The sequence below is a fragment of the Schistocerca piceifrons genome, chromosome 4, assembly GCF_021461385.2.
Source record: "Schistocerca piceifrons isolate TAMUIC-IGC-003096 chromosome 4, iqSchPice1.1, whole genome shotgun sequence".
In the NCBI taxonomy this organism is placed as follows: domain Eukaryota; kingdom Metazoa; phylum Arthropoda; class Insecta; order Orthoptera; family Acrididae; genus Schistocerca; species Schistocerca piceifrons.
Window position 1 is genome coordinate 637,517,401 of NC_060141.1, and position 27,204 is coordinate 637,544,604.

General features: G+C 43.5%; 1 protein-coding gene across 1 annotated transcript in view; it reads right to left on the reverse strand.

Annotated features, from left to right (window-relative positions):
* Nucleotides 1–27,204, reverse strand: part of LOC124795180 (small G protein signaling modulator 3 homolog) — a 161,538-nt gene that overhangs the window by 121,627 nt on the left and 12,707 nt on the right. The window contains exons 6-7 of the mRNA XM_047259080.1: nt 18,892–19,022; nt 3,828–4,061 (exon numbers count right to left, since the gene is read on the reverse strand). Coding sequence (XP_047115036.1) covers nt 3,828–4,061; nt 18,892–19,022 — 365 coding nt within the window. The remainder of the gene's footprint in view (nt 1–3,827; nt 4,062–18,891; nt 19,023–27,204) is intronic.

Here is a 27,204-nt window from a genome sequence, read left to right on the forward strand (position 1 = left end):
ATCAGTTTCCCCCCCCCCCCCCCCAGATAAAGTAAACCCCCCCCCTCCCCCTCTCTCTCTCTCTCTCTCTCTCTCTCTCTCTCTCTCTCTCTCTCTCTCTCTCTCTTTTCCCACATGGGGATTCACAATGCCATAAGCAGCTGTGTACGCACTAAAGCATCTGCTGCAAGCAATGCACCATTCCCACTGTGCTGTCAACAACACCGAGCCTGGTGGGTGGCAGTAACGCTCAAGCCTGGCATCAGGGAGGGCCTGGGTTCAATTCCTGGTCCAGCAGTCTTGACTGAGGCTTCATGGGTCACTCTAGGCAAATGCCAGTATCGGCCATGGTCAACATTCTCACCCATCACAAGTGATGGCGAATTTGTGATGGCAGTAGTACAAGAGAAAAGGATATCAAGCTGTCACAGAATTTATAGGTGACATTCAGAAAACAATATTGGAAACTATAATTTCAGACAATATTGTAATCACAGATTCAAAACTCTGAGTCAAGTATATCAGTAGACAAATCGAGTATGCCTCTGTCAACCTAACAGGTCGAGGCGACATTACAGCCCCATTCTATAGTCCAGGACCTGCCAGTAGCTAGCAATATGCGGGCCCAATTGACAACAACCCTGCACTGTAGTACGGATATGTCTGTCAATGCAAACAGACTCACCTGCAAATGCACCTGAAAACAAACATGATGAGGTAGCGAGTGACTGTCAACAACAGGTGATGTCACTGCCAAAATCCCACAATGAACAAGCAAAGTTTTATAGTAAAACCAAACAGCAATCAAAAGTGTCACAGAAGTTACCAGACATCAGAAGAAATTTTGCAAACTGCATAACCACCATGCTCAGCATACGAGATGCAGGCACACGACTGACATGCATTACCGGCCAATGAATGAAGACTCTAGTAGGTGCCTACGAGGACTACGTAGGTGTAACCATCAGAGACCACACAGATGGGTTACAACTAGAGATGGCACTTGCAAAATATTGTTCCATGTGAAGTGAGAGGGTATACAAAAGCAAAAGTAAATTTCTGAATATGAAGTGCCTTGCTACCTGGTACACTGAGTCGGCAATCCATCTTAGTGAACACGGAGCTCTTGGACTAGCAACAACAACTTCAATTTTAAAAATGATAGCAATAACCTGGTGGGCAGTGGCAAGGAAAATCAGGAGAGCTTTGATTGAAAACTGTCAACACAGCATAGACCAGTTCCAGAGAATACAGTTTATCAAAACACATGTTTTACCCAATGCCTACTACACAACACAAGTTCTCCCCATCACATCACTTGTGGCAAAGGTGATCGTGTCCACCTTAGCACAGTTCTTAGGAAAAGGGAAATTGATTCAAGTGTCTGTGAAGACAGCAATGTTGGTTCTAAACAATGAGGGCGTCTAAAGCCGTGGCGTCTTATGTCAAATGAACATTAAGCATAATGTGTAACATCTAGCATGCACTATAGCAAAACGAGGGGCGTTTGAAAAGTCCGTGCAAAGTACAAGAGATGGCACCACTGGCATGTATCGAGGTGTTGTTTAGTTAGTAGCATCTTTGGAAACAACACACATCAAGTTTCAGCCATATGGTCTATTTCTTTGTGTTTGGCATTCATGTGAATCAAGGAAGTTGAGCGATTGTCAAAAAGATTTTCGTGTGATGATTAAACATTACTTTATGAAAGACAAAATGCCTCAGGAGACTAAAGAGAAGCTTGATAAACATTACTGTGACTCTGCACTTTCGATTAGAACAGTTTATAAGTGGTTTCAAAATTTTCGGAGTGGCCACATGGGCACGAGTGATGCTGAACTTTCTGGACACCCTGTGGAGGTTACGACTCCAGATATCATTGATAAAATACATGATATGGTGCTGGATGACAGAAGAGTTAAGGTGTGTGAGATTGCTAGTGCTGTGGGCATCTCGAATGAATGGGTACGTAACATTTTGCATAAACATTTGGACATGAGAAAGCTATCTGCAAGATGGGTTCCGTGGTTGCTCACGCTTGAGCGAAAACGGATTCATGTGAAGTGTTGCAAGGATGGTGTGTAGCTGTTCAGGAAGAATCCGCAGGAATAAGTTTTGTTTCTTCACTGCGGATGAAACATAGATACATTACTATACTCCTGAGACCGAACAGCAATCTAACCAATGGGTTACCAAGGGAGAATCTGCAGCAAAAAAGGCGAAGACCATTTCTTCGGCTGGAAAGGTTGTGGCACTGTCTTTTGGGATTCACAAGGGATAATCCTCATCGACTATCTGGAAAAGGGTAAAACTGTTACAGATGCATATTATTCAACATTATTGGACCGTTTGAAAACTGAGCTGCAAGTAAAACACCAGTGATTCGACTGCAAAGAAGTCTTTTTTCCATCACGACAATGCACCAGCACAAACCTCAACAGTTGTGGTTGAACGTTAATGGAAATAGGATTCCAACTCATTTCATATCCCCCCCCCCATTCTCCAGACTTGGCTCCCTCTAACTACTATTTGTTCCCCAATTTGAAGAAATGGCTGGCAGGGCAAAGATTTTATTCAAAAAAGGAGGTGATTGCAGCAACTAATAGCTATTTTGCTGACTTGGACAATGCCTATTATTCAGAAGGGGTCAACAAATTAGAACAGCATTGGACGAAGTCTAAAAGGGAACTATGTCGAAAAATAAAGAAGTTTTTGAAACATATTAGGGAATTTTATCTTGAATGAAGCTACCTCAGCAAAAAGCTTTTAAAATTTAAAACATTACAGCGAAAGCTATTTTAGCAGAAAGAAGAAAACGAAAGGAAAAATGAAATCAAATATGCTAGAATAGCATGGAATGCAGTCTGAGGAAACATCAGTAGTGATGATATTTCATCTGAATTGAGAACAGTTTGGTGCAAGGTAGTCAATAACATCATCAGCACCAATGAGCATCCATCTGCCATCAGTTTAAGTGACACTAACCACTGCAGTAAATGTAACGTCGTTGATACTGTGCCTCATCAGTACACATGTGGGTTACTGCCCTAACGTGAAAAAGAATGCACTTATCTGGTTAATGGGCAAATATACAAGTTATATTTTTAACGATATTTGAAGTTATTAACATCTTGAATACAAAATGTATACAGAAACTGAATTTGAAAAAATACAATAAGAAATATCTTAACATGCTCTGAATTGTCTTCAACATAATGGGTATAGGTTAGGGGCACATGGATTCCTTGTGGAGGGGGGATGGGTTTGACAATGGAGAACTAGCAGTGTCACAGAGAGGCCCCACTACTTCTGCAGCACATTCCCAACTCTAATCTCCCCACAAATCGCACATGAAAAATTAATCAGGTAGTACAGCAGATACAGACTATGACTGCAAACATCTGGTGTCTATTACAAAGGAAGATCTTAAACTCCGTAAGGATGCTGTTAGAAGGCTGATACTGACAAAAATGACAAGGCAGTGAAGGGCTTTGCTATGTTGCTGTTCGGAACAGCCCTTCTGTCGACACAATTTACCCTACAGGAGACTAAGGGGCATACATCAAAGATTTACTCAATGATTAAATTGAGTCTGGGAATTGATAAAGAGGAACTTCACACTACAGAAGAAAATGTGGATGCTGAACACCAGTTGAACGTGACAGTGAAGCTGCCTCTCGAATGGAGAACGTTATTAAATTTTTGCTACTGTTAAAGACATCATTCCTCAGTCTATGTATCCTGTAACTGGTGACTGCAATTAGCAGTCACCTTATTTATGCCATATTTTCACGAGCAAGTAATTAATTAAGCTGGAATTTCGATTTTTATAAAGCACTGCTACTTACCTTTACTCTTGAGCATCCCCAGTGTAATTTGAAATAGCACAAGAGAGCCATCAAGAAAAAAGACATCCCAAATGCGAAGAAGGATTTTCATATGAACTACAGAAGCAAAAAGTGTGAGGAACCAATGAAGAGTGATGAGGCTCAGCTCTATATCATGTTCCTTAAGTGCCATGTCCACATCTGGTAGATAATTCACAATGAGGGCACGAAGTACCCTCTGGTCTGCCTGGATTCCTGAAATTAATTTACAAGTGATGAGAAACCAAATATTCGTGCTTAAATGAGTTATTAGAATTTGAGTATCTGAATAAGATTAGTAGAAACATTTTATGAAATATCTGCCAGTTGCTTGCTATTTGTTTTCAACTAACAAACTACTAAAAGTTTATTTTATTACTAAATTATAGAATATGTATCAACTTCAATAGTTCTAATATGAAAACAATGTCATGCAACTGAACATTTGCTTTTCAGAAATGCACAAGATACTAAATAATACACAACGTCAGACATTGACAAAATTTCAATACAAGACCACGCAACATTTCAAATGGTCCCTTTTGGTGAAGGTTCTTTTGCCATTATTTGGCTAAAATTTGTACCCACCACCACAAGATATAGCAGACAACCCAATGAACTTTTTTCTCCTACTTTTCAGAATTACCTACATTCTCTCAGTTTATGAAGAGTTATCAGAAGCTAAGGTTACAAAGCCTGCAGAAAAATGTGTACATTTTATTTCAGACAAACAATACTGTCAACTGATTGTCACTATATCAGTTCAGACACTTTTCTTATTGTGAGGCAGACAGCTTTATCCTCCTGGTAAAAATATTGTCATTGCGTGTTAGCTTCACTGTCACTAAACATTTCACCTCTTTCTGAAGTGAATCATTGGCCTACTACATGTTCCTTCAAGCGAGGGAAAAGGACTAAGTTGCTTGGAGTGAGGTCCAAGCTGTAGGGAGGGTGGTTGTTGATATCCCAGGGAAATTGTTTCAACAATATGCAACACCATTCTGCAACCAGCTGACAAAAAATTACAATCTCCATATACCTCTACCAGCTACTAGAGTATTTCAGCTGTAGTTAGAGGTTTTGACCACAGAAATCAAATAACTGAGCACATTTCTTTGCAAGATCAGTTTCCCAAACAAGTTGCCATTTGTGACTACCTACAACTAGTGCTGTAGGTCATGGATGGCTGTAACTCTGCGCAGTTGGCAACCACAAGTATCAGAATTACTATATACTTCTGGTGTCTAGTAGATTAAACTCCAGGAATATCAGCCTTGTAACCTTAATTTCTCATCACCCATCGTACTATTAAAAGTAGAATTTTTGTGACATTTCTTGTTCATTGATGTCTGCAAGCAAACATTCAGATTTTGAAGGTATTTTAAAGCTGCTGTAGTTCGTACAAATTCAGCTGGTATGGAACAAAGTTTTGAGTGAAGTGCAGTATGGCAGCTATTAATTTAGCACCTAACTTGTGTGGATTATGTAGTTCTTTGACCAACAAACGTTTTGGGTATGTGGTTAAGGAGGGGTAGTAAAGGAAAATTCAGATGACTTAAAGCCCAGATGGTGTAACTGCCGATTACATGTTTCACTGGCTTCTTGGTACAGACCTAAAGCCTTGATAATGCTGTTTTTCTGTAGAAAAAAATATTTTTAAAGTTTTCACCTAGAATAATTTCACCTTCCCAATTTTCGTAATATCTAGTCACACCTCGCACCCATTCCCTGCTCTATAGCTCCTACTCCTGTGACATTCTCCACTATAAGACTTGCCTGATACATACACACATCACCACCTATGCCAGCCAGCTCTGTAACTAGCAAAATATACCATTAAAGGGAGCACCACCTGTGACACACTATGTCTTGTACCAGCTGTTCAGTGAACACTGTTCAACCTACATTGGTAAGCCTATCACAAGTTGGCAGTTAGGATGAATGGGCACACACAGAGGATGTATACTGGTAATACATAATGTGAGGTGTGTTCAAAAAATTCTGGAACATATATAATTTAACACCAATGATGTGCTGGAGTGAAATGCAGTTAGCATCCCCGCACATGTCCATGTTTAATGTGTAACTGATGGAAGTTTCACTGTTGTATGTATATTCATTATTTTTCAATGCTGTATTGAGTAGAATTTTGTGTCGCACAGTTTGCGAATTTCGAGATGGCAGAGTTAGAGGAGCAATGTCTCTACATTATATTTTGCATAAAACTCAAGATAACCTTTACAGACACACACCAAATGATGTAATAAACCTTTGGTGGTGAGTGCTTAAGCCATACTTTGTGTTACAAATTCTTTACATGGTTTAAAAATGTCCAGACAGAAGTTAAAGATGACCTTCGTTCAGGACGCCTTTTGTCATCTACCGACGACACTCCTGTCAGAAATGTCAACAAAATTGTTCATGTCAGAGGCTGACTGTCCAAGAGATTGTAGCAGAATGTAAACATTTCAGTTGGATCACGACATGAAATCCTAACGCAGCATCTTGGAATGCATCATGTTGCCGCCAACTTTGTCCCACGGCTCACGAGTTGAGACTAGAAAGACCCTTGTCTTGCAAACTGAAGAGCTTTTGGATCATGCAAATGAGAACAAGATGTTCCTTAAGAGAATCTTAAATGGCGATGAGTCATTAGTCTACAGTTATGATTCTGAAACCAAGTTTCAATGTTCAAAAAGGGTTGGGAAAGGTTCTCCCAGACCAAAAAAAAGCTCATCAGGAAAGTTCAAATGTCAAAGTCATGCCGATAGTTTTCTTTGACTTTGAAGGATTAGTTCTTCATGAATTGGTGCCACAGGGATCAACTCAACTGAAGGAACAGCCTGAAATATGGCGAGACAATTTATGGCCCTTGCATCACGATAACGCACCTGCACGTTCATGGTGTGCGACTTCCGCACAAAAAACGAAATACTGTGCTGCCTCATCCTCCATACTCTCCAGACCTGGCCCCAGTGGACTGTTTCCAAAGATGAAAACCCAACTGAAAGGATGAAGATTTGCAACAATAAAAGACGAGATAAAAGAAAATTCACAGACAGCACTCTGCGCGATCCAGAAAGAGGCATACCAAGACTGCTTCCGGAAGTGAAAGCTGCATTGGGAACAATGAAATTGTTGAGGAGAATATTTAGAAGGAGACCGTCTGCAATTAGTACAAGATAAGCACAGAAAAATTCTGTGAACAAAGGTCCGGGATTATTTGAAGAGCCCTCATATCTTTTTGCAAAGCACACTGCAACGACAGTGGTGACCTTCGTGCCTATTTCAGCACATGTGCCATCTGGATTTTCCCTCCTGACACTAGTTTCCCAGAACTCCATACGTAGGAACTGGATTCACAAAATGTGTTTGGTTCTCACCACCCACCTGGCCTGAATTTACATTAATTTCTGTAGCATCAACATTTCTTTTCAATAACTATTCCTTTTCCCACTCTTTTTCTATATTCTTTTTATTTTCAACCAGTCTACTTTTCTCTGCCCCTTCATCTTTCTACCACGAACAATACACTTAGCTTACCACTCATTCCCTCACAATATTTTTTCAGTAACCTATATTTTGTTTTTTACCTATCTTCCTTCTTTATGTTTTAATGTTTTCAAATCTCTTACAGTGCAGCCACCAACAATTAGTCGTTTCTTCTCATTCTATCCACTAAGTCTCTCATGGGTGAGTTCTGGGCAACTAGTCCATAACACACTATTTCCTGAACATCACTAGTCCCTTTTACATATCCATCTTCCTTTCTCTTCAACCTTCCTGCTAGAAAGGCTCAATGGCTCCAAAAACTTGCATGTCACTACATCTTGTGTATTTTCCTGCTGCTGTTGCTCCTACTAGGTGACTAGAGTATCTATCCATACTACTTTTAAGCATTTTCATGTAACTTGATACATAATGAAGACTAACAGTCATAACAAGCCAAAGCCAGACTGTCCTTGGCAGCAAGAAACAGGTAGGTAGGTTGTGTGTGTGTGTGTGTGTGTGTGTGTGTGTGTGTGTGTGTGTGTGTGTGTGTGTGTGTGTGTGTGGAGGGGGGGGGGGGGTAATCTGATGAAGGCTTTTTTTGGCCAAAAGCTTACTTGTTTGACAATCTTTTTGTTGTGCCTATTCTGTGACTCAGTATCTCCACTATACGGTGATAAGTCTATCCTTTCAGTGATATTAAAACATTCCCAACAGATTTAACCAGATATTACATATCACTGAACAATGCCAACCCAAGGTGTCAACACCCCTGCACTGTAGTACAGAACAATATTTTTATTACAGCCTTACATTTGTTTATGCAATGGTATCAGTTATTCTTGTGACTAGGAGTTGGACAAAGCAGTGGGTGAAACATTGCAGAAAATCATATATCTAAAAACAAAGATGATGTAACTTACCAAACGAAAGCATTTGTATGTTGATAGACACACAAATAAACAAAAACACACACACAAAATTTAAGCTTTCACAACCGACAGTTGCTTCATCAGGAAAGAGGGAAGGAGAGGGAAAGATGAAAGGATGTGGGTTTTAAGGGAGAGGGTAAGGAGTCATTCCAATCCTGGGAGCGGAAAGACTTACCTTAGGGGAAAAAAAAGGACAGGTATACACTCGCTCACGCAAGCACGCACGTACGCATATCCATCCGCACATATACAGACACAAGCAGACATTTGTAAAGGCAAAGAGTTTGGGCAGAGATGTCAGTCGAGGTGGAAGTACAGAGGCAAAGATGTTGTTGAATGACAGGTGAGGTATGAGCGATGGCAACTTGAAATTAGTGGAGGTTGAGAGTATATACTGAAGGGCAAGTTCCCCATCTCCGGAGTTCTGATAGGTTGGTGTTAGTGGGAAGTATCCAGATAACCCGGATGGTGTAACACTGTGCCAAGATGTGCTGGGCGTGCACTAAGGCATGTTTAGCCACAGAGTGATCCTCATTACCAACAAACACTGTCTGGCTGTGTCCATTCATGCGAATGGACAGTTTGTTGCTGGTCATTCCCACATAGAAAGCTTCACAGTGTAGGCAGGTCAGTTGGTAAATCACGCGGGTGCTTTCCCACATGGCTCTGCCTTTGATCGTGTACACCAGACTGTTCCAGCCGGGCTCCAGGGAGCCGAAGCGCTCCGGAGCGCTCACTGCGGCAGCTCGGAGCCCCCTTGGAGGGGGAAAGCGAACTCACTGCCCCCTGGCCGCATGCAGTCGCAACTGACGCAATAATCCGTGTTCAGTGACAGCATGACTAGCCGCAGGAGCCCTGTACCTCTTTGGATATTGGAGGATATCTTTCTATTCATTGAGAGGGATGGTCGTCCGCAGTGTCTTGTATGTCAAAGTATTTAATTCTGTGAAGAGGTACAATATACAACTACATTATACACGTCTTCACGCAGCGCACTACGATCAGGTAGAAGGCGTTGCACACAGAAAACTGGTAGCCAGGCTTAAGAACGACATACCAGGAGATGTAAGTTTGAAAACGGTTTCGTAATAGGGAGGGTATCGAAACATGCAACATAGTTCGTGTTCTGTGATGCGTTTATAATTTTCAGGTGAATGAGAGCAGAGAAAACACTACTGAATCTGCAATTCGAGCAAGCTACAGGGTCGCTCACATCATTGCGACGAGTGGCAAGCCGTTTTTGGTGGGACCACTCGTAAAATGGTGCATGGTAGCAGTTACAGAATGTTTGTTAACAAGGGAGGTGCAGGCGATTGAAAGGGTTTTCCTGTCGAAGCAAACAATGTCTCGTAGAATCCTGGGCGCCGCAGTGGATTTAGAGACACAGCTCAGGAAAAATGCGGAGAGCTTTGTTGCATTTTCGCTAGCGCTTGACGAAAGCACCGACATATCGGACTGTGCTCAGCTTGCAGTCTTTGTGCGTGGTGTCGACATGGAGCTGCAAGTAACTGAAGAACTCTTGGATGTGGTACCACTCGATTACGATGCAACAGGACGTGACATTTTTGAAACTGTTTGTGAATCAGTGGACAATATGAATTTGCGGTGGGATAAGCTCCATTCTGTAGTGATAGACGGTGCACCACAAATGATTGGGCGTCACCAAGGTTTTGCTTCTCGTTTGAAAAATAAACTCAGGGACGACTTCGGGAAAGACATTTTGACTCTTCATTGTTTTATTCACCAAGAGGTACTGTGTGCTGAAACAATAGAGCTAGGTGGCGTAATGAAAGATGTCGTGAAGTGTGTGAATTTTGTGCGGCGTCACGGTATGAATCATAGCCAGTTCAAAGGATTCCTGAAAGATATGGAAGCGGAGTATGGGGATACCTTACCACCGTACGGTTCGTTGGCTGAGTCGGGGAAAAGTTCTTGATGTTTTCTTTGCCATTTGTGAGGAAATATCCCTTTTTCTCGAAATCAAAGGGGAAGAAATGAGTTGTCTGAAAGATATAAAATGGATATCAGTCCTGGCGTTCCTAGATGACATAACTACGCATCTGAATAATTTAAATCTGTCACTGCAGGGCAAGGGCAGCTAATCATTGACAAGCACGACCAGATCAAAGCGTTCATGAAAAAGCTACGTTTATTTGAGAGGCAGATGAGTAATGGACATTTAACGTTCTTCAATCGTCTTGCTTCTTTAAAACTACCTGAAGGTACTACTTTCGGCGATTACCAAGCAAAGTTAAGGCAGCTCATCACGTCGTTTGAAACCGATTCCGAGACCTCACTAGTTTGGAAATGGAACTTACGGTTTTCAGCACTCGTTTTTCAGTTTCCCCCGATGACTTGTCATCGTCACTTCAATTCGAGATTATTGATTTGCAAAATTCAACTTTGTTGAAAGAGAGGTACTACGACACGTTGGATTACAGCAAAAAACATTTCCCAAGCTTCACAACAATGCCGCTCAGACCATGTGCATGTTTGGATATACGTATTATTGTGAGCCGCTTTTCTCAGCAATGAAAACAGTAAAAAGTAAGGAACGATCGTTTCTTCAGGATGCAACAATGAAGGCCATCCTCCGCATTAACGCTGCACACACTTTGACGCCTGATATTTCCGATCTTGTAATGAAAAGAAAATGTCAAGCTATAGAGGCCCAATAAATTTAGTATGCAATTTCTTGTAAAACAGTTGTTTCTTAGTTATTTCCTGAACATTGTATTTCCCGGTGTAGCATGTCACCACGTCGTAGCAGCTAAGAGCGTGAGGTTGTCGATCTTGTAAGACGCAGCTGGCACATCAAAACGCTTGCCTTGCCGCCTGCCTCAGCCAGCAGTGCCACGTGCCAGCCCACTTGACTGGTCACAGCGAGCGACACGGCTCCCTGGAGCAGGGAGCGCTCCGCGGTTCACCACGGAGCCGACGAGCAGGAACAGCCTGGTGTACACCTTCCGGGTTACAGAACTGGAGTAGGTGGTGGTAGGAGGGTGCATGGGACATGTATTACACCGGGGGCGGTTACAAGGGTAGGAGCCAGAGGGTAGGGAAGGTGGTTTGGGGATTTCATGGGGATGAACCAAGAGGTTACGAAGGTTAGGTGGACGGTGGAAAGACACTCTTGGTGGAGTGGAGAGGATTTCATGAAGGATGGATCTCATTTCAGGGCAGGATTTGAGGAAGTCGTATCCCTGCTGGAGAGCCACATTCAGAGTCTGATCCAGTCCCGGAAAGTATCCTGTCACAAGTGGGGCACTTTTGGGGTTCTTCTGTGCGAGGTCCTGGGTTTGAGGAGATGAGGAAGTGGCTCTGGTTATTTGCTTCTGTACCAGGTCGGGAGGGTAGTTGCGGGATGTAAAAGCTGTTTTCAGGTTGTTGGTGTAATGGTTCAGGGATTCCGGACTGGAGCAGATTCGTTTGCCACAAAGACCTAGGCTGTAGGGAAGGGACCGTTTGATATGGAGTGGGTGGCAGCTGTCATAATGGAGGTACTGTTGCTTGTTGGTGGATTTGATGTGGACGGATGTGTGAAGCTGGCCATTGAACAGATGGAGGTCAATGTCAAGGAAAGTGGCATGGGGTTTGGAGTAGGACCAGGTGGATCTGATGGAACCAAAGGAGTTGAGGTTGGAGAGGAAATTCTGGAGTTGTTCTTCACTGTGAGTCCAGATCCTGAAGATGTCATCAATAAATCTGTACCAAACTTTTGGTTGGCAGGCCTGGGTAACCAAGGCGGCTTCCTCTAAGCGACCCATAAATAGGTTGGAGTATGAGGGGGGCCATCCTGGTACCCATGGCTGTTCCCTTTAATTGTTGGTTTGTCTGGCCTTCGAAAGTGAAGGAGTTTTGAGTCGGGATCAAGTACCACGGTAGTGGAACCCTTGTCCGCCGGAAGAATGACGATGGATCGGTCAGCCTTCAGATCACGGATAGCCTGGGCTTCAGCAGTGGTGATGTTGGGAGTAGGATTAAGGTTTTTCAAGGAGGATTGAGAGGCAAGGCTGGAAGTGCGAAATTCCTGGAAGGTTTGGAGAGGGTAATTTTGAGAAAGAGGAGGTGGGTCCCACTGTGTTTTTTTTTTTTTTTTTTTTTTTTTTTTTGTGGTTTTAGGGCGCAAAACTTCTATGGTCATTAGCGCCCAGCCCGTGACGTAGGAAACAGGAAAAAAACGAAATTTAAAATCAGCAGCAAGGGGAACAAAGTCATAAAATTTGAGAAACTAAAGGCAGAAGGAATGCTTAAAAATCCACTATAGAAAGGGGTTGGTTGTCCCCCCCCCACCCCCCCCCCCAAAAAAAAAAAAAAAAAAAAAAAAAAAAAAAAAAAAAAAAAAAAAAAAAAAAACCACACACACACACATATCAAATGACTGACGTCATTTCACTGTCACTAATAAACTGTAGAACGCGGTCAGCTGAGCGCGTGTCATCTGCTAAAATCAACGATAGATCAGGCGATAGCTGTAGACGGGAGCGTAACAGATTAAAATAGGGGCACTCAATTAAAAGGTGTCTGACCGTCCACAGCTGAGAGCAGTGGGGACAGAGTGGGGGAGGATCACCGCTTAAAAGATGTCGATGGCTAAAAAGACAGTGCCCTATCCGGAGTCTAGCTAAAATTACCTCCTCCCGACGACGCATTCGGGAGGAAGAGGTCCAAGCGCAAGGAAGGGCTTTCACTTCCCGCAATTTATTATGGGGAAGTGTTGACCAATGCGCATGCCATAAATGAGCAACTTGGCGACATAAACCGCTCCGTAGATCGGTAAACGGAAGAGACTGAATAGCTGGCCGAGGAAGAGAGACTGCAGCCTTGGCCGCTATATCGGCCGCCTCATTCCCACAGATACCAGCATGTCCCGGGAGCCAGAGGAACGCCACCGAGACGCCCCCCAGGTGGAGCAAGCGCAGACAGTCCTGAATCCGGTGGACCAGAGGGTGCACAGGGTAAAGAGCTTGGAGACTGAGGAGAGAGCTGAGAGAATCTGAGCAGATAATGTACTGTATCCGCTGATGGCGGCGGATGTAGTGGACAGCCTGGAGAACAGCGTAAAGCTCCGCAGTATAAACCGAACACTGGTCGGGAAGCCGAAAGTGATTTGGGGTTTCGCCAACAATATAGGCACTCCCTACACCTAACGATGTTTTCGAGCCGTCGGTGTAAATAAATGTGGTGTCCGTCATTTGTGCACATAGAGCAGCAAATGCCTGACGATAAACAAGTGAAGGGGTACCATCCTTGGGAAATCGACAAAGGTCACGGAGCAGGCAGATCCGGGGATGGAGACAAAGCGGTGCTCTACCCCAAGTTGTCAAGAAGGTTTTAGGAAAGCGGAAGGAAAGAGAATGGAGCAGTTGACGGAAGCGGACTCCCAGTGGTAGTAGGGAGGAGGGGCGGCCTGCATACCCTACATCAAAGGAGGCGTCGAAAAAAATGTCATGGGCTGGATTAGCAGGCATGGAAGACAGATGGCTAGCATAACGACTCAGAAGGACTGCTCACCGATTGGACAGTGGAGGTTCAGCAGTCTCAGCATAAAGGCTTTCCACAGGGCTGGTGTAAAAAGCTCCAGACACTAAACATAATTCACGGTGGTGGATAGAGTCGAGACGCCGAAGAATAGACAGCCGAGTAGAGGAGTAGACTATGCTTCCATAGTCCAATTTCGAGCACACTAAGGCGCGATAGAGGCGGAGAAGGACCACTCGGTCCGCTCCCCAGGAGGTACCATTCAGGACACGGAGGGTGTTGAGGGATCGCAGACAGCGAGCCGAAAGATAGGAAACGTGGGAGGACCAGCACAGTTTTCTGTCAAACATAAGACCCAAGAATTTAGCGACGTCTGAAAACGCTAGGTTGACAGGACCTAGACGTAAGGAGGGCAGAAGAAACTCCTTACGTCGCCAAAAATTAACACAAACGGTCTTACTGTGAGAAAAACGGAAGCTGGTTTCGATGCTCCAAGAGTGGAGGCGATCGAGACATCCTTGAAGACGTCGTTCAAGAAGGCTGGTCGATTAAGAGCTGTAGTAGATCGCAAAATCGTCCACAAAGAGGGAGCCCAAGACATCGGGAAGGAGACAATCCATAATTGGATTTATGGCAATGGCAAACAGTACAACACTCAGCACGGAGCCCTGGGGTACCCCGTTTTCTTGGGAGAAAGTACGGGAGAGAGTAGTGTTCACCCACACCCTAAATATGCGCTCTGCCATAAATTCGCGACGAAAAAGGGGCAGCCGACCTCGAAAGCCCCAAGAGAACAGTGTGCGAAGGATGCCTGTCCTCCAACAGGTATCGTATGCTCTCTCCAGATCAAAAAATATTGCTACTGTTTGGCGTTTCTGGAGAAAATTGTTCGTGATATAAGTGGAGAGAGCAACAAGATGGTCAACTGCAGAACGATGCTTTCAGAATCCGCATTGGGCAGGTGTTAAAAGACTGCGGGATTCCAGCCACCAAGCTAAACAGTGATTCACCATACGCTCCAATACCTTACAGACACTACTCGTGAGAGAAATGGGGCGATAGCTGGAGGGGAGATGTTTGTCCTTTCCAGGTTTCGGAACAGGAACGACGATAGCTTCCCGCCATCGTCTGGGAAAAGTACTGTCTGTCCAAATTCGATTATAAAGGCGAAGGAGGTAACGCAGACTATGGGTTGATAAATGCAGCAACATTTGGACGTGGATACCATCCGGTCCTGGGGCGGAGGAGCGAGAAGAAGAGAGTGCATGTTGGAGTTCCCGCATGGAGAAAACAGTATTGTAGCTTTCGCGATTTTGAGAGGAGAAAGCAAGAGGTCGCACTTCCGCTGCACGTTTCTTCGGGAGAAACGCTGGTGGGTAATGTGAAGAGCTCGAAATCTCAGCAAAGTGCTGACCCAATGAGTTAGAAATTGCGACAGGGTCCACTAACGTATCATGCGCGACAGTGAGCCCAGAGACCGGGGAGAAACTAGGCGTGCCTGAGAACTGTCAAAGTCGACTCCAAACTTCCGAGGAGGGAGTGAAGGTATTAAATGAGCTAATAAAGAATTTCCAGCTTGTCTTCTTGCTATTGCGGATGACACGACGGCATCGCGCACGGAACTGCTTATAGCGGATACAGTTGGCCAAAGTAGGATGGTGGCGGAAAACGCGGAGAGCACATCACCGCTCACGTATTGCGTCAAGGCATGCCTCGTTCCACCAAGGAACTGGGGGGCGACGGGGCAATTCGGAGGTGCGTGGTATTGAACGTTCCGCAGCTGTAAGAATAACGTCGGTAATATCTGTGACCTCATCGTCGACGCTGGGAAAGTGACGGTCATCGAATGTCGCTAGAGACGAAAAAAGTGTCCAGCTGGCTTGGGCAAACTTCCAGCGTCACGGGCGCATATATGGCAGTTGAGGCTGCAGTCGAAGGACACATGGAAAGTGGTCACTCGAGTGTGTATCATCGAGGGCGAACCATTCGAAGCGCCGAGCTAGCGGAACAGTACCAACCGCAAGGTCCAAATGAGAGAAATTTGTCGTGGAGGCAGACAAAAATGTAGGGACCCCAGTGTTGAGGCAAACTAGATCCGCTTGGTGGAAGACGTCTAGCAATAGTGAGCCACGTGGACAAGGATGTGGAGATCCCCAAAGCGGGTGGTGGGCATTGAAGTCCCCCAACCAGCAAATAGAGGGGTGGAAGCTGACCAAGAAGATGAAGGAGATCAGCTCGTGCCATTGGTGTGGACAATGGAATGTATATAGTACAAAGAGAGAACGTGTATCCAGAAAGGGAAAGACGGACGGCGACAGCTTGGAAGGAAGTGTTTAAGTGGATTAGGTGATAATGGAGAGTATCATGGAGAAGAATCACGAGTCCTCCATGGGCTGGAGTGCCTTCAACAGAAGAGAGATCAAATCGGACAGACTGAAAATGGGGGAGAACAAAGCGGGCGTGGGGACGCAGCTTTGTTTCCTGAAGACAGAAGATGACCGGCGAGTAGGATCGTAAGAGGATCGACAATTCATCCCGATTGGCTCGAATGCCGCGGATATTCCAGTGGATAATGGCCATAGGGTGAACAGAAAATGGAGGAATGTGACCAAGGTTGCTGTCAATTCAACGACTGCTCAGAGCTTGCGACCGACAGCATGGAATGGCATTCAGCTGAAGGCAGAAGATCCTGATCCATAGGTTGTTCAGGAGCAGCTCCTGCCACCAGCGATCGGCCGGTTGATCGGCTGCCAGCAGTGCGCCTCGGCGACACAGAAGACGGCCGAGGGCGGTTTCCGCCAGGTGGTGCTGTAGATGGGACACGCCTTGGCGGAGAAGGAGATGAACTGGGTTTCTTCGTAGCCTTCTTGGAAGTATGATGTTTAGATGAAGGAGGAACCGATGGTTGTGAAGTTGGGGTACGTAAAATATCTTCACGAGTATGCTCTTTTTTCGAAGTCTTGGTGTCTGACTTTTGGGCTCGAGATTTAGCAGAACGCGACGAAGGATGAGCCAGAGAGTGGGCAGGTGAAAGTGGCGAGGTTGAACGGGCGATCTTTGCGCTGGCCGATCTGACGACCGTGGCACTAAAGGTGAGGTCGCAAGTCTGCGTGGTCACCTCCTTTGTTGGCCGAGGAGAAGCAAGGACAGTGCTGTATTTTCCTGTCTGAGGCACGGTGGGCTGTCGACTGGCGAATAATTTTCGAGCAGCAAAGGTCGACACCTTTTCCTTCACTCTGATTTCCTGGATGAGCTTTTCGTCTTTAAAAACAGGGCAATCTCAAGAGGAAGCAGCGTGGTCACCCATACAGTTGATGCAGCGAGGGGATGGAGGTGGACAAGCACCCTCATGGGCGTCCTTGCCACACGTAACACACTTGGCCGGATTGGAACAGGACTGGCTGGTGTGATTGAACCGCTGACACCGATAGCAACGCGTAGGGTTTGGGACGTAAGGGCGAATGGAAATTATCTCATAGCCTGCTTTGATTTTTGATGGGAGTTGAACTTTGTCAAATGTCAAGAAGACACTGCTGGTTGGAATGATGTTCGTGTCAACCCTTTTCATAACTCTATGAACAGCCGTTACGCCCTGGTCAGACAGGTAGTGCTGAATTTCGTCGTCAGACAATCCATCGAGGGAGCGTGTATAAACGACTTCACACGAGGAATTTAAAGTACGGTGCGGTTCCACCCGGACAGCGAGGTGTGGAGAACTGAAGTACGCAGCAATTTTTGTGCCTGGAGGGCACTGACCATTTCTAACAACAAGGTGCCATTCCGTAATCTGGTACAAGACTTTACAGGACCTGCAATTGCGTCGACACCTTTCTGGATAATGAAAGGGTTGACTGTGGAGAAGTCGTGACCTTCATCAGACCGAGAAACAACAAGGAACTGTGGCAACGATGGAAGAACTGTCTGTGGCTGAGACTCAATGAACTTACGCTTGTGAGCGGACATAGTGGAAGGTGAGGAAACCACTGCGGGAGAATCCCCCATGATTACCGGCGTCTCCGATGGCGCGCTCCTCCCTTGTGGGGGCCCTCTCTGAGGGCACTCCCGCCTTAGGTGATTGTTCACACCTCAGGTCACACCTCCCGACAAACGGACGCAGGGACCAATCGGCACTTTCGGAAGGTATCAGCTCGGGTAATCACCCCTCCCTGGGGCTGGCCGTTACCAGGGGGTACGTACGTGTCCTACCTGTCTACCCGGGGCGGGGAATTACGCGTTACCCCGTCACCGGCTACGCACGAAAATGCGTGGGTCGGCCTTCAGACACGCACAGGGAGAAAGAAAGAGAAAGGGGAAAAACACAGAAAGGGAAAGGAAAGAAGAGGGGTCTCAAACACCGCAGCAGAGAAAAGGGTAAAGAGAAGAGGTAAGGAAAAGAGAAGGACAAAGGAAGGATGAAGACATACAAGCAGAGAAGGCGAAGAATGTGTGACATTTACGAGCGTCCGTCTCCGGACGTAGGCACAAACCATACTCCCAGAGGGGGAGAAAGGGAAGGAAAGAGCCAGAGGTGAGGGGAGGGGGGGGGGGCAAGATGGGGGGATAGGGAAGGATGCGGAAAAGGAAGGTATGCAGCCCGGAAAGGAAGGAAGGCCACATTAGCTCGGGATCCCATGCTCGCTACGCACGTATCCACAAAAGAGTTGTGGACCCCCTGGGGGGAGGGCTGAAGGTGATGCCTTTGGATAGGACAGGGGTTTCGGATTGGGAGAGAGGTTTGGAGGAAAGGTTAACTACTGAATTAGGGTGTTGTGGTTCCAGAATGTGTTGATTAGAATTTTGAGGTTTTGGGGGGAGTGGAGCTGGAAGTGGGAGATTGAGCAGATGGGAGAGACTGGGTCTGTGTGCAATTAGAGGAGGTTGAGGTTTGCTGGAAAGGTTGTGGAGGGTGAGTGAGTTGCCTTTCCGGAGGTGGGAAACCAAGAGATTAGATAGTTTTTTGAGGTGGAGGGTGGCATGCAGGAGATCAATTACATAAATACAAATTTCCAAAATCAGGTCTTTGGTAGGAATGTTTCCCTTTTTCTATTTGGAGCAAAGATGAATTTTGCCTAACATACAAGAATAGTGGAGATTCAAGTTTATACACACAAAAATTGTAAGTGTGGATTGTGGAAAGCACATACCTATGAGTGTGGAAGAGTAGTACGAGGCTGGAAGCAAATCTTCAACAATAGCACACATCATCCAAAATGCATCTTCTTCCTCCATCAGTAACAGCAGAGATGATACTATCATACCAGTTCCTTGACAGTAGCTAAAGAAAACATGAACTTATAAATTACAGAAAATAAATCAGAAGATGCAGAAAATCAAGGTATGTAGTAAATTAAGTTATGGCTCACATAAAAAATGCACAATTTCAAAGTACAAGATGTTCACTGCCTGTTTAACATCCTCTTCCACATATCGACTCAAGAGTGGAAACTGGCACATGCCAAACCACAAACTTAAATTATACAATCTGTAAGGAAGATCATTTACAACCAGCTGTGATTATTCTTACAAATTAAGGATTACAAATCCTGGAAGCCAAGACAGCAAAAAAAATTTTTATTGTGATTATTAGTTTTAGCTACACGAGCCATCTTTAGGTTTTTTTTTTTACTTGCCACAATGACTTGACACATCGCTGTAAAATTTTGAATGATAACATTCACACAAAACGTGTAGGTGGAATAATTTGATCACTCGCCTCCGACATTGACAATGTCAACAAACATGATAATTGTTATTCAAGTATCACATTGCCTGAAGAAACATTATCAGGCACTGACTTTTGCTCTAATTTAATAGAGTTACTTTCAATGTGTAATGTAAAAAATTATAATAAAAGTTCACACAAACATACACACAGAGGCCATTTGAACTAGTTAAGAAAAATGTGTGTATGTGAAAGATTGTGGGAAGTCTGTAATGACAGGACACTTTTCCAAATCAGAGCCACATACTATCACTGAAGTCTGATGGAACTCAGAGACATGGAATGCGAAAAGGTGATCAAAACTACGTGCAGTTCATATTCGACCAACTTACCACAAAATTATTTCAGTTAAGTGTCCAAACAAATGTGTGTTTGGATCAGATTACATTCAGAGAGTATTTAAAATTCAACCAAGGAAAATGTCCTTAAATAAAACATTAAGAACAGAAGAAGTAATGTTTGGTTATTTTCCCATTTTAGCAATTCACATCTGCTGCCAGTCATCAGTATTATTCAGAAAGTATGAGGATCATGCAATTTAACTGGATGCACTGTCAGCTGTGGAGCTGTTTTTTTTAAAAGAAATTTCATATGAAACTAACTTTTGAGTTTGCAAGATTCCAGTGATGAATTCACATAGTCAATATTACAAACAATTGGTACATTAAGCATGCAGAAAGTAAGGTTAGATGTATGACAAATTAAATGTCAATATTATACTTAAAAAAAAAAACAACAACAACAACATTAAAACTGAACCAGACTAAAGATCTAGATTTGAGTCACTTTCATTAGTAACTTTGAACCAACCAAGAACAACTTGCAGCTTTAGTCAGTATTTTACAATAACAAATTATAGATAAAATTCACTTGCATCAATGAAGGAATTACAGAGAATAATCAGAGCACTGCCTGTAAGAGGCACAGACTGGGTTTTAAGTCAAGTCTGGCACACAGTTCAGCAAATGATTGGATACAAGCTAAGTTTACTGGTACATCATGTTGACAGGTAAGATGATATTGTTAAGCAGTCTTCACAGAAACTTGCACAAACAGCAGAGAGAGAGAGAGAGAGAGAGAGAGAGAGAGAGAGAGAGAGAGATTTTATAAACCTATGTTAATTGGTCCATCAGAAAACTGATATAGCAGTAGAAGTGTCTAGAACAGACCCAGGGATGAAGTTAAGAAAGCCGATTAATGTGCAGAGACGTAGATCACACTACTACTAAGTTGTTAATAATCAGACTTGTTTTCATCAAACAGTTGTCTAGTTTCACTGCACTTAGTTTTGGACTTTAGCAGGTCAAACCCAGTATACACAAGTTATTCCTTTCATCTATAATTTAATAATACTAAGCACACACTTTTAGAAGAGTTAAGGAAGACAAATTCAATATATAGCATTTATAGATTTAGAGTTTACATTTGACATTGTGTATGAACACCGTCTGAAGCCTTGAAGTTATCAGGGAATACATACAGGAAGGGAAACGTTCCCAACAAATTTTACAGAAACCAGATTTTAATTATTAGAATACGAACATGTGAAGGTGGTAGCATCTGAAAGTACAACAGGGCTTTAGCTTATAACCACATTATTTAATGTGTACACACAGCAAGCAGTGATTGAAAATAAGGAGAAAATTGAAAAAGGGGTTAGCGTTTAGCAATAAGAAAACCGGAGGTTTGCCAAAAATTGTAATGCTGTCAGACAGCAAAGGACTGATTCAGTAGAACTGAAGGGCCATCTTGGACAGAGGTTATAAGAAGAATGTCAAAAGCAAAATGAAGCTAGCGGACTGTAACCAAATTAGATCAGATGGGTCTGAGGGTAGTTTAATAGAAAATGGGACAGGACAGCAGATGAGTTTTTCTACGAGTTTTTCTATTCAGGCAGCAAAATAACTGAAGTGGAGAGGATATAAAATGTAGAAGCAATACCAATATTTGTGGAAAAAATGTTAAACAATAGCTCTTTTAAAAAATTATACCTCACTTATACGTATTTCAGCACTGATATTCAATTATTTGGCCACTAAAAAGCACCTGATCCTACACTTTTAGCCTGACTGTCTTGCTTTTATTTGAGGTGGTTGCCACTAGATATTTTCTTTACTGTTTGCAGCTTTCCATATTTAACAAAATGTACACTTTCATACTTTGTTCGGTACACTCGCTCACGCTCGTTGCAGTCCAAGAAATACTTCGACTGTGCTCCATGGTTTCTGTTCACAGGAAACCACTGTGAAATACAGGGTCTGACTTCATAGATACACAGAAACTAAGAAATGACAAAGTTTCAGGATGTTTCAGTCACAGTCTAGTGCATGAGTATACTCACGATTTTATTAATGGTGAGCTTGAAAAATTTTTAACTAATTATTTTGAGCTTTAAAAGCTATCTTTATGTGTCTATATGTAAAGTCATTTCTTACAGGATTTTTTCCAGTAATAAAAGAAAAACTATGTTTTGGAACACAATTTGAGAAAACAATTTGTTAGGGGGTTTAATGTGGATGATAGTTAATATAGGAAGATAATAGGAACTACTGAAATGTGATTTTACAGACTGCTGACTACTAGATGAGTAGATTGACTGCTTAGTGAGGGATTACTGAAAGAAAGTTACAAAGCACAAGGGATGCTGATAATACATATCCTAAGACACAAAGGAATAGTTAACTCTGTAACTTAGGTGAAGGAGCATGGGTAAAATTGCAGAGTGAAACCAAGGCCAAACTACCTTGAGAAGGTCTTTATGGACATAGCAGCAGTTATGTAGAGATGAACAATTTGGTGTAGGGTAGACTACAGAGGAAATCTAGTGTGCACACAACATGCACGTGGAACTTACGGGCACGCAGCATCAAGGTTATCAGTGCTTTTACATGTATTAAAAGAAACAAATGAGGATAAAGTAACCACAATTGTTCTCACACAGTGAGAAGGAAGCCTATAAAATGACAATCATTCACTCAATCCCACCTCACTCACAAGGACCTACACATTCGCTCTATCTCACAGGCCTTAATACGATGGCGAAAGGTGAAAGGTGCTAAACATGGATGAAAACAGAAGTAAAACCACATAAAGAGATAATAGAAAGGCACAGGGAAATGTTACTGGCTGACCACTTACAAAGATCCAGTCATCCCTGTTATCCCATTAAGAAAATCTCTCCAAATTTTGTGGAAACAAGTTGCACAAATTACAAAACCTTAAAACTAACCACATTTGTTTCAATGACATTTAAAATAGAGGGCGAATCTGACACTGCTCTCTTGTCTGAAAATAAAATAGTCTGATAAAATGTGGCGCACAGTGAACTTCTGTACACCACAAGCACGATGCACTGACAAGTCGTCGTGCCAGAGCAAGAAGCCATGCACCACAGGATTGTTGCCTATGCAAAGACAAGTAGGAAGGACCTAACCCATCTTTGTGGCTGGAAGGAGGTGTGCCATGGCCACCTAGTGGGCTTTACTAGATGTACCTTATTATCAGTCTTTTCCAGCTGCTCATCTTCCCTTCAACACAAAACTCTGTACATCAAAAGTGAGGAGGTAGCATTCACACTGGACTAACTGAGGATCGTAACACGTATCCTTGGCTGCTGCACCTGCCATTTCATTCCACACAATAACTGTATGCCCTGGTATCCAACATAAATATGCCTCCTTCACCAGCTGTTGTAGTGAAGGACACAGAGAGAAACTGAACAGACAACGAATTTAGCACTTTAAGCACATCTCACCTGCTCCAGTGACCACAAGATCACTTAATGTTCGGCGTCGATTACAGTAAAGTCTTGAGGTAGTCTGACCTTAAGGGCACACTCAGGGAAACAAATAGAGCAACCAACGCAGTCTGCCTGTTTCGACCCATCCACAAAGACCGCTGTACAGTTATGGTGCTCAGTTAAAAAAATTGCATAAATAAAGTATTAGAAACACATGCAGGTGTGTAATCTCTCCTGTACTGCACTAAATTCAAAATTACCATGGGCCTCTGTAGTGAACATCATGACACGAGGTTAAAACCCTAGATTTGGGGTTGGACGTGCTCCACAGACCCCAGCACATGCTGGATGCAGATCCCAAATGGCCTTGTTGCTTGCGGACAATGAGAGACAAGACAAGGTTTGCCAGAAGTGGATGAGCAACAGTAAGATATATAGGTGAATCCAGAACTGTGAAGATATTTTAAGTCTGACGCACCATAAGGAGCTGCCACTAAATGATGACTGGCGATTCCCCAGCCTCAGCACAGCGACTAGTTACAGGAATGGTCCTGTAAGCACCCAAAGCCAGTCTAAACCCTCACAGTGGATAGTGTCAAACTTCAAGTAAGAAAGCTTCACTGACCCATACCCCACATCCACAGTCGAGCCATGAAGGCACAAAAGTCCTATAAAACTGGAGCAGACGCATCCTGTCTGCTCCCAAGACCTGTGGCTAAGGCATTTTATAATATCCAGTGCCTTCTGGGTTCTGGCTTCCAGGTCTATGAAAATAAAAACAAAAATATGACAAGAATGATGAAAATGCGAGCACAAGCACACAAGGTGGGAGCACAAGCACAGTGCCAACTTGTAACTTAGATTGCCGATTAGGAAAGACCATACGAAGATGGGGAGTTGGGCCACGAAAGCCCCATTGATGCAGTTGTGTGAGAATACTGTGTCTCCAAGCAGTATCGTACACCTTAATGATACCAAAGTATATGCCAGTATGGAGGATAACCTGCTGAGTAGCTGCCTCTAGCAGGGTCGTGTTGTCGACAGTGGACTAAAATCTCTGGAATCCACACTAGGAGCAGCTAAGGAATTGCCTGGTCTTCAACAACCAGACCAGATGATGGTTAACCCTTAACTCCAGGGTCTTTCCTACACCTTTCATTAAGGCGACACTGAGAACTACTGGGACATGTGCAGTCCTTTCTTGGTTCAAGGGGTGACATCAAAATTGCCTCTCAATACAAGTTGTGGAAGTTATCTGTCTACAATATAAAATTGAAACATTCAAGGAGGATTTCCTTTGACAATGCTGGCAAATGTCTAAGCAAGCACTACTGGATTTGGTCGTGACTAAGTGGAGTACCACAATTCTCAGACAGTGCCAATTGTAGGTCCCACATGAAGAAGGGGTAGTTGTAAGACTCAGAATTGCTGGATCTTAAGTCAAACTTGCCCGGAATACACTGCAGTCCCTACACCAGACAGGGTGAGCCCTGTGGCAGTTGACACACTTTCAAGGAGATTAACAACCAACACCATCATGGGCAGCCTTACCACATTTGCCACAAATGGGTTCTCCCTTACATCCAAAACACTCGCATGTAAAGCAGCACGCTTGGTTAGGGGGTGGGGGTGGGGGTGGGGGTGGGGGTGGGAAGGGTTGCACACTGAGGCAGAGGAAACCAGGCTGAATGTGTTCTGGAGGAGTCATCCTGCTGAAAATCATTTATACCGAGTCAAATTTCATGAGATTGTCATCCATGCATTTCATTATGCCCTGTACATCAACAATGCTTTCCTGGAACCACTGGCTTTCAGTTCCTCTTAGGGAATGTCAACCAGATCCCTGGAAGTCAGTGAACCTTTGCAGCAGTTCCAGGTGGTGTGCAGTTCACTTTCTATTGCGTACTCCCCGAAGCATTGAGCTTGCTTTCTGTTTTTCACTTGTTGGGAATTAGATGTTTCTACCAGCAGGGTCCCCTTTTGCAAGCATTTGACAGATTTCAAACTTTTAGTGATTCCCTCTAAACATTTTTGTATGTAAAAAGTGAAACTTTCTCAAAACTCCCCTCTTTCCATTTAATTATACGGCAATCAGCATGTGTTCTGTTACTCAATATTGAAGGAGTTTGTGTAATCCCCAAGATTGGAGGACTGGCTACACAAGCCCTCTTGTTTGACTGGGCATTGGTACATGCCAACAGCACACCCTTTCTGCTGGGAGAAGAGATCTTTAAGGATCCACCCTGGTCCCACGAGCAGCTATGGAAACAGAAGTCTTCCTGGGCAGAGCCCCAAGCACCTAGATAAGCCTTATACAACTGAGGTGTGGTAAGTTCTCCAGAGGTTGCCCACTAACAACTATTCCACCTCAACAGCCATGCATCTCATCAGCGAGCAGTACACCTTGAGAGTGAGGGTTGAACTTTTTCCCCTGTGAGGGACAACGTTCCACGAATTTGCTGTACAGTGGGCATTGAAGCATGCTCAAAGCTTATGGCAAGAGAGGACTGGTGGTACTTACCAGTCCCCATGGAAACCTAGCACCAAGCCAATTTAAGGTCCACAGAAAAATTTTAACCATATGCCATGTTGAGAGGTGACAGTCACTGACAGTTACAGTAGTTCAATGCTACCAAATTTTGTAAATGCCACAACAGTCACAGATTGTAAATATTTGCTTATTCAATTACCAGTTTCAATCCTTCTGACTGTCTTCTGATTGATCTGTCTTCATGAAGCTAACAGAGAAAGCAATTAAAATATCAGGAACGTCCGGAATGTAAGTTCTGTCACTGTTTTCATACAGAAACTTTATTGTCAGAAAGAAAGAGACCATGGCATGTTTACCTATAGATCTTGCACTATTTTTTGACTTGGTCACAACCAACATTGAGACATTTGTCATAGAGTGCAATCAATTTGAAGAAACCACTCTGGAAAAACTCTGCGCCCTGTGATGCAAGGAAATGTCACACAGCTTGCTCCACCTCAACATTTCCTGTACTCTAACAATGTTTTCATTTGTGGATGTGGAAGGACATTCACTTCAACCTTCATCTTCCACACCAACTTCCTTAGCTGAAAATGCAACATCAGTGACCAACCATCTGACAAGACATGACCTAACCATACACAGTCTGTAGCGATTCATGGATGATGGACACCCTAGTAGCATGTGCTCATTCATACCACATAACAGCAAACACTTCCATTGGAAACTACGTTTTTAGCATACAAACATCAGCCATTGTGATTTGTACTCTAATAACATAAGGCACATTGGTCTGTAGCTATTCTCTCCTTTGGCACTCTGTGCGTGTCATTCCTCCTCCACTGACATCCCTTCCATCACATAACCGATAATGTAAGTGGACTCGTATGGTGCTGGTGACACCTGGTGTACTATTTTCTGTTTCAAAATAGTGACAAGATTACTTTCAAACATCCGTTGGATGCAGCTGTGAGTGGCATTCTCATTATGTAAAATCATGATAAAATAGTAACCACAGATGTCCCATAATGTTGGATATTCGCTTGCGTACTGTGCTTAGTAATTAGCCAACAATATCTAGTAGCCATACCCCCTTAGCCGTTTGCACTGGTGTTTTCAGCACAGCGATGACATTATGGGACATATAGTTCCTATTTTATTATGATTCTATTTCACGTGGCAATGCCTCTAATGGTTACATATTTTAATTCCTTTCTGTGTTGACTTCATGAAGACATATCATACTGAAAATGATCGAAAGGATGGAATCAAGTAACTGAATGAACAAATACTTGCAATCAGTTACTTACAGCTTTTACAAATTTCCATATGCCATTGTCACAGTAGGTTTGTGAAATTCCTTACATATTTTTAGGCTAGCAAGATTAATTCCACAACCAATAATTTTCCCCTTAAATCTACAAAGAAAATACCACTGGCATTCAGAATCTGATAAAATATTTTGCTGTAGTGCAACCCACCAACTTGCTTCAAGACAGCTTTGT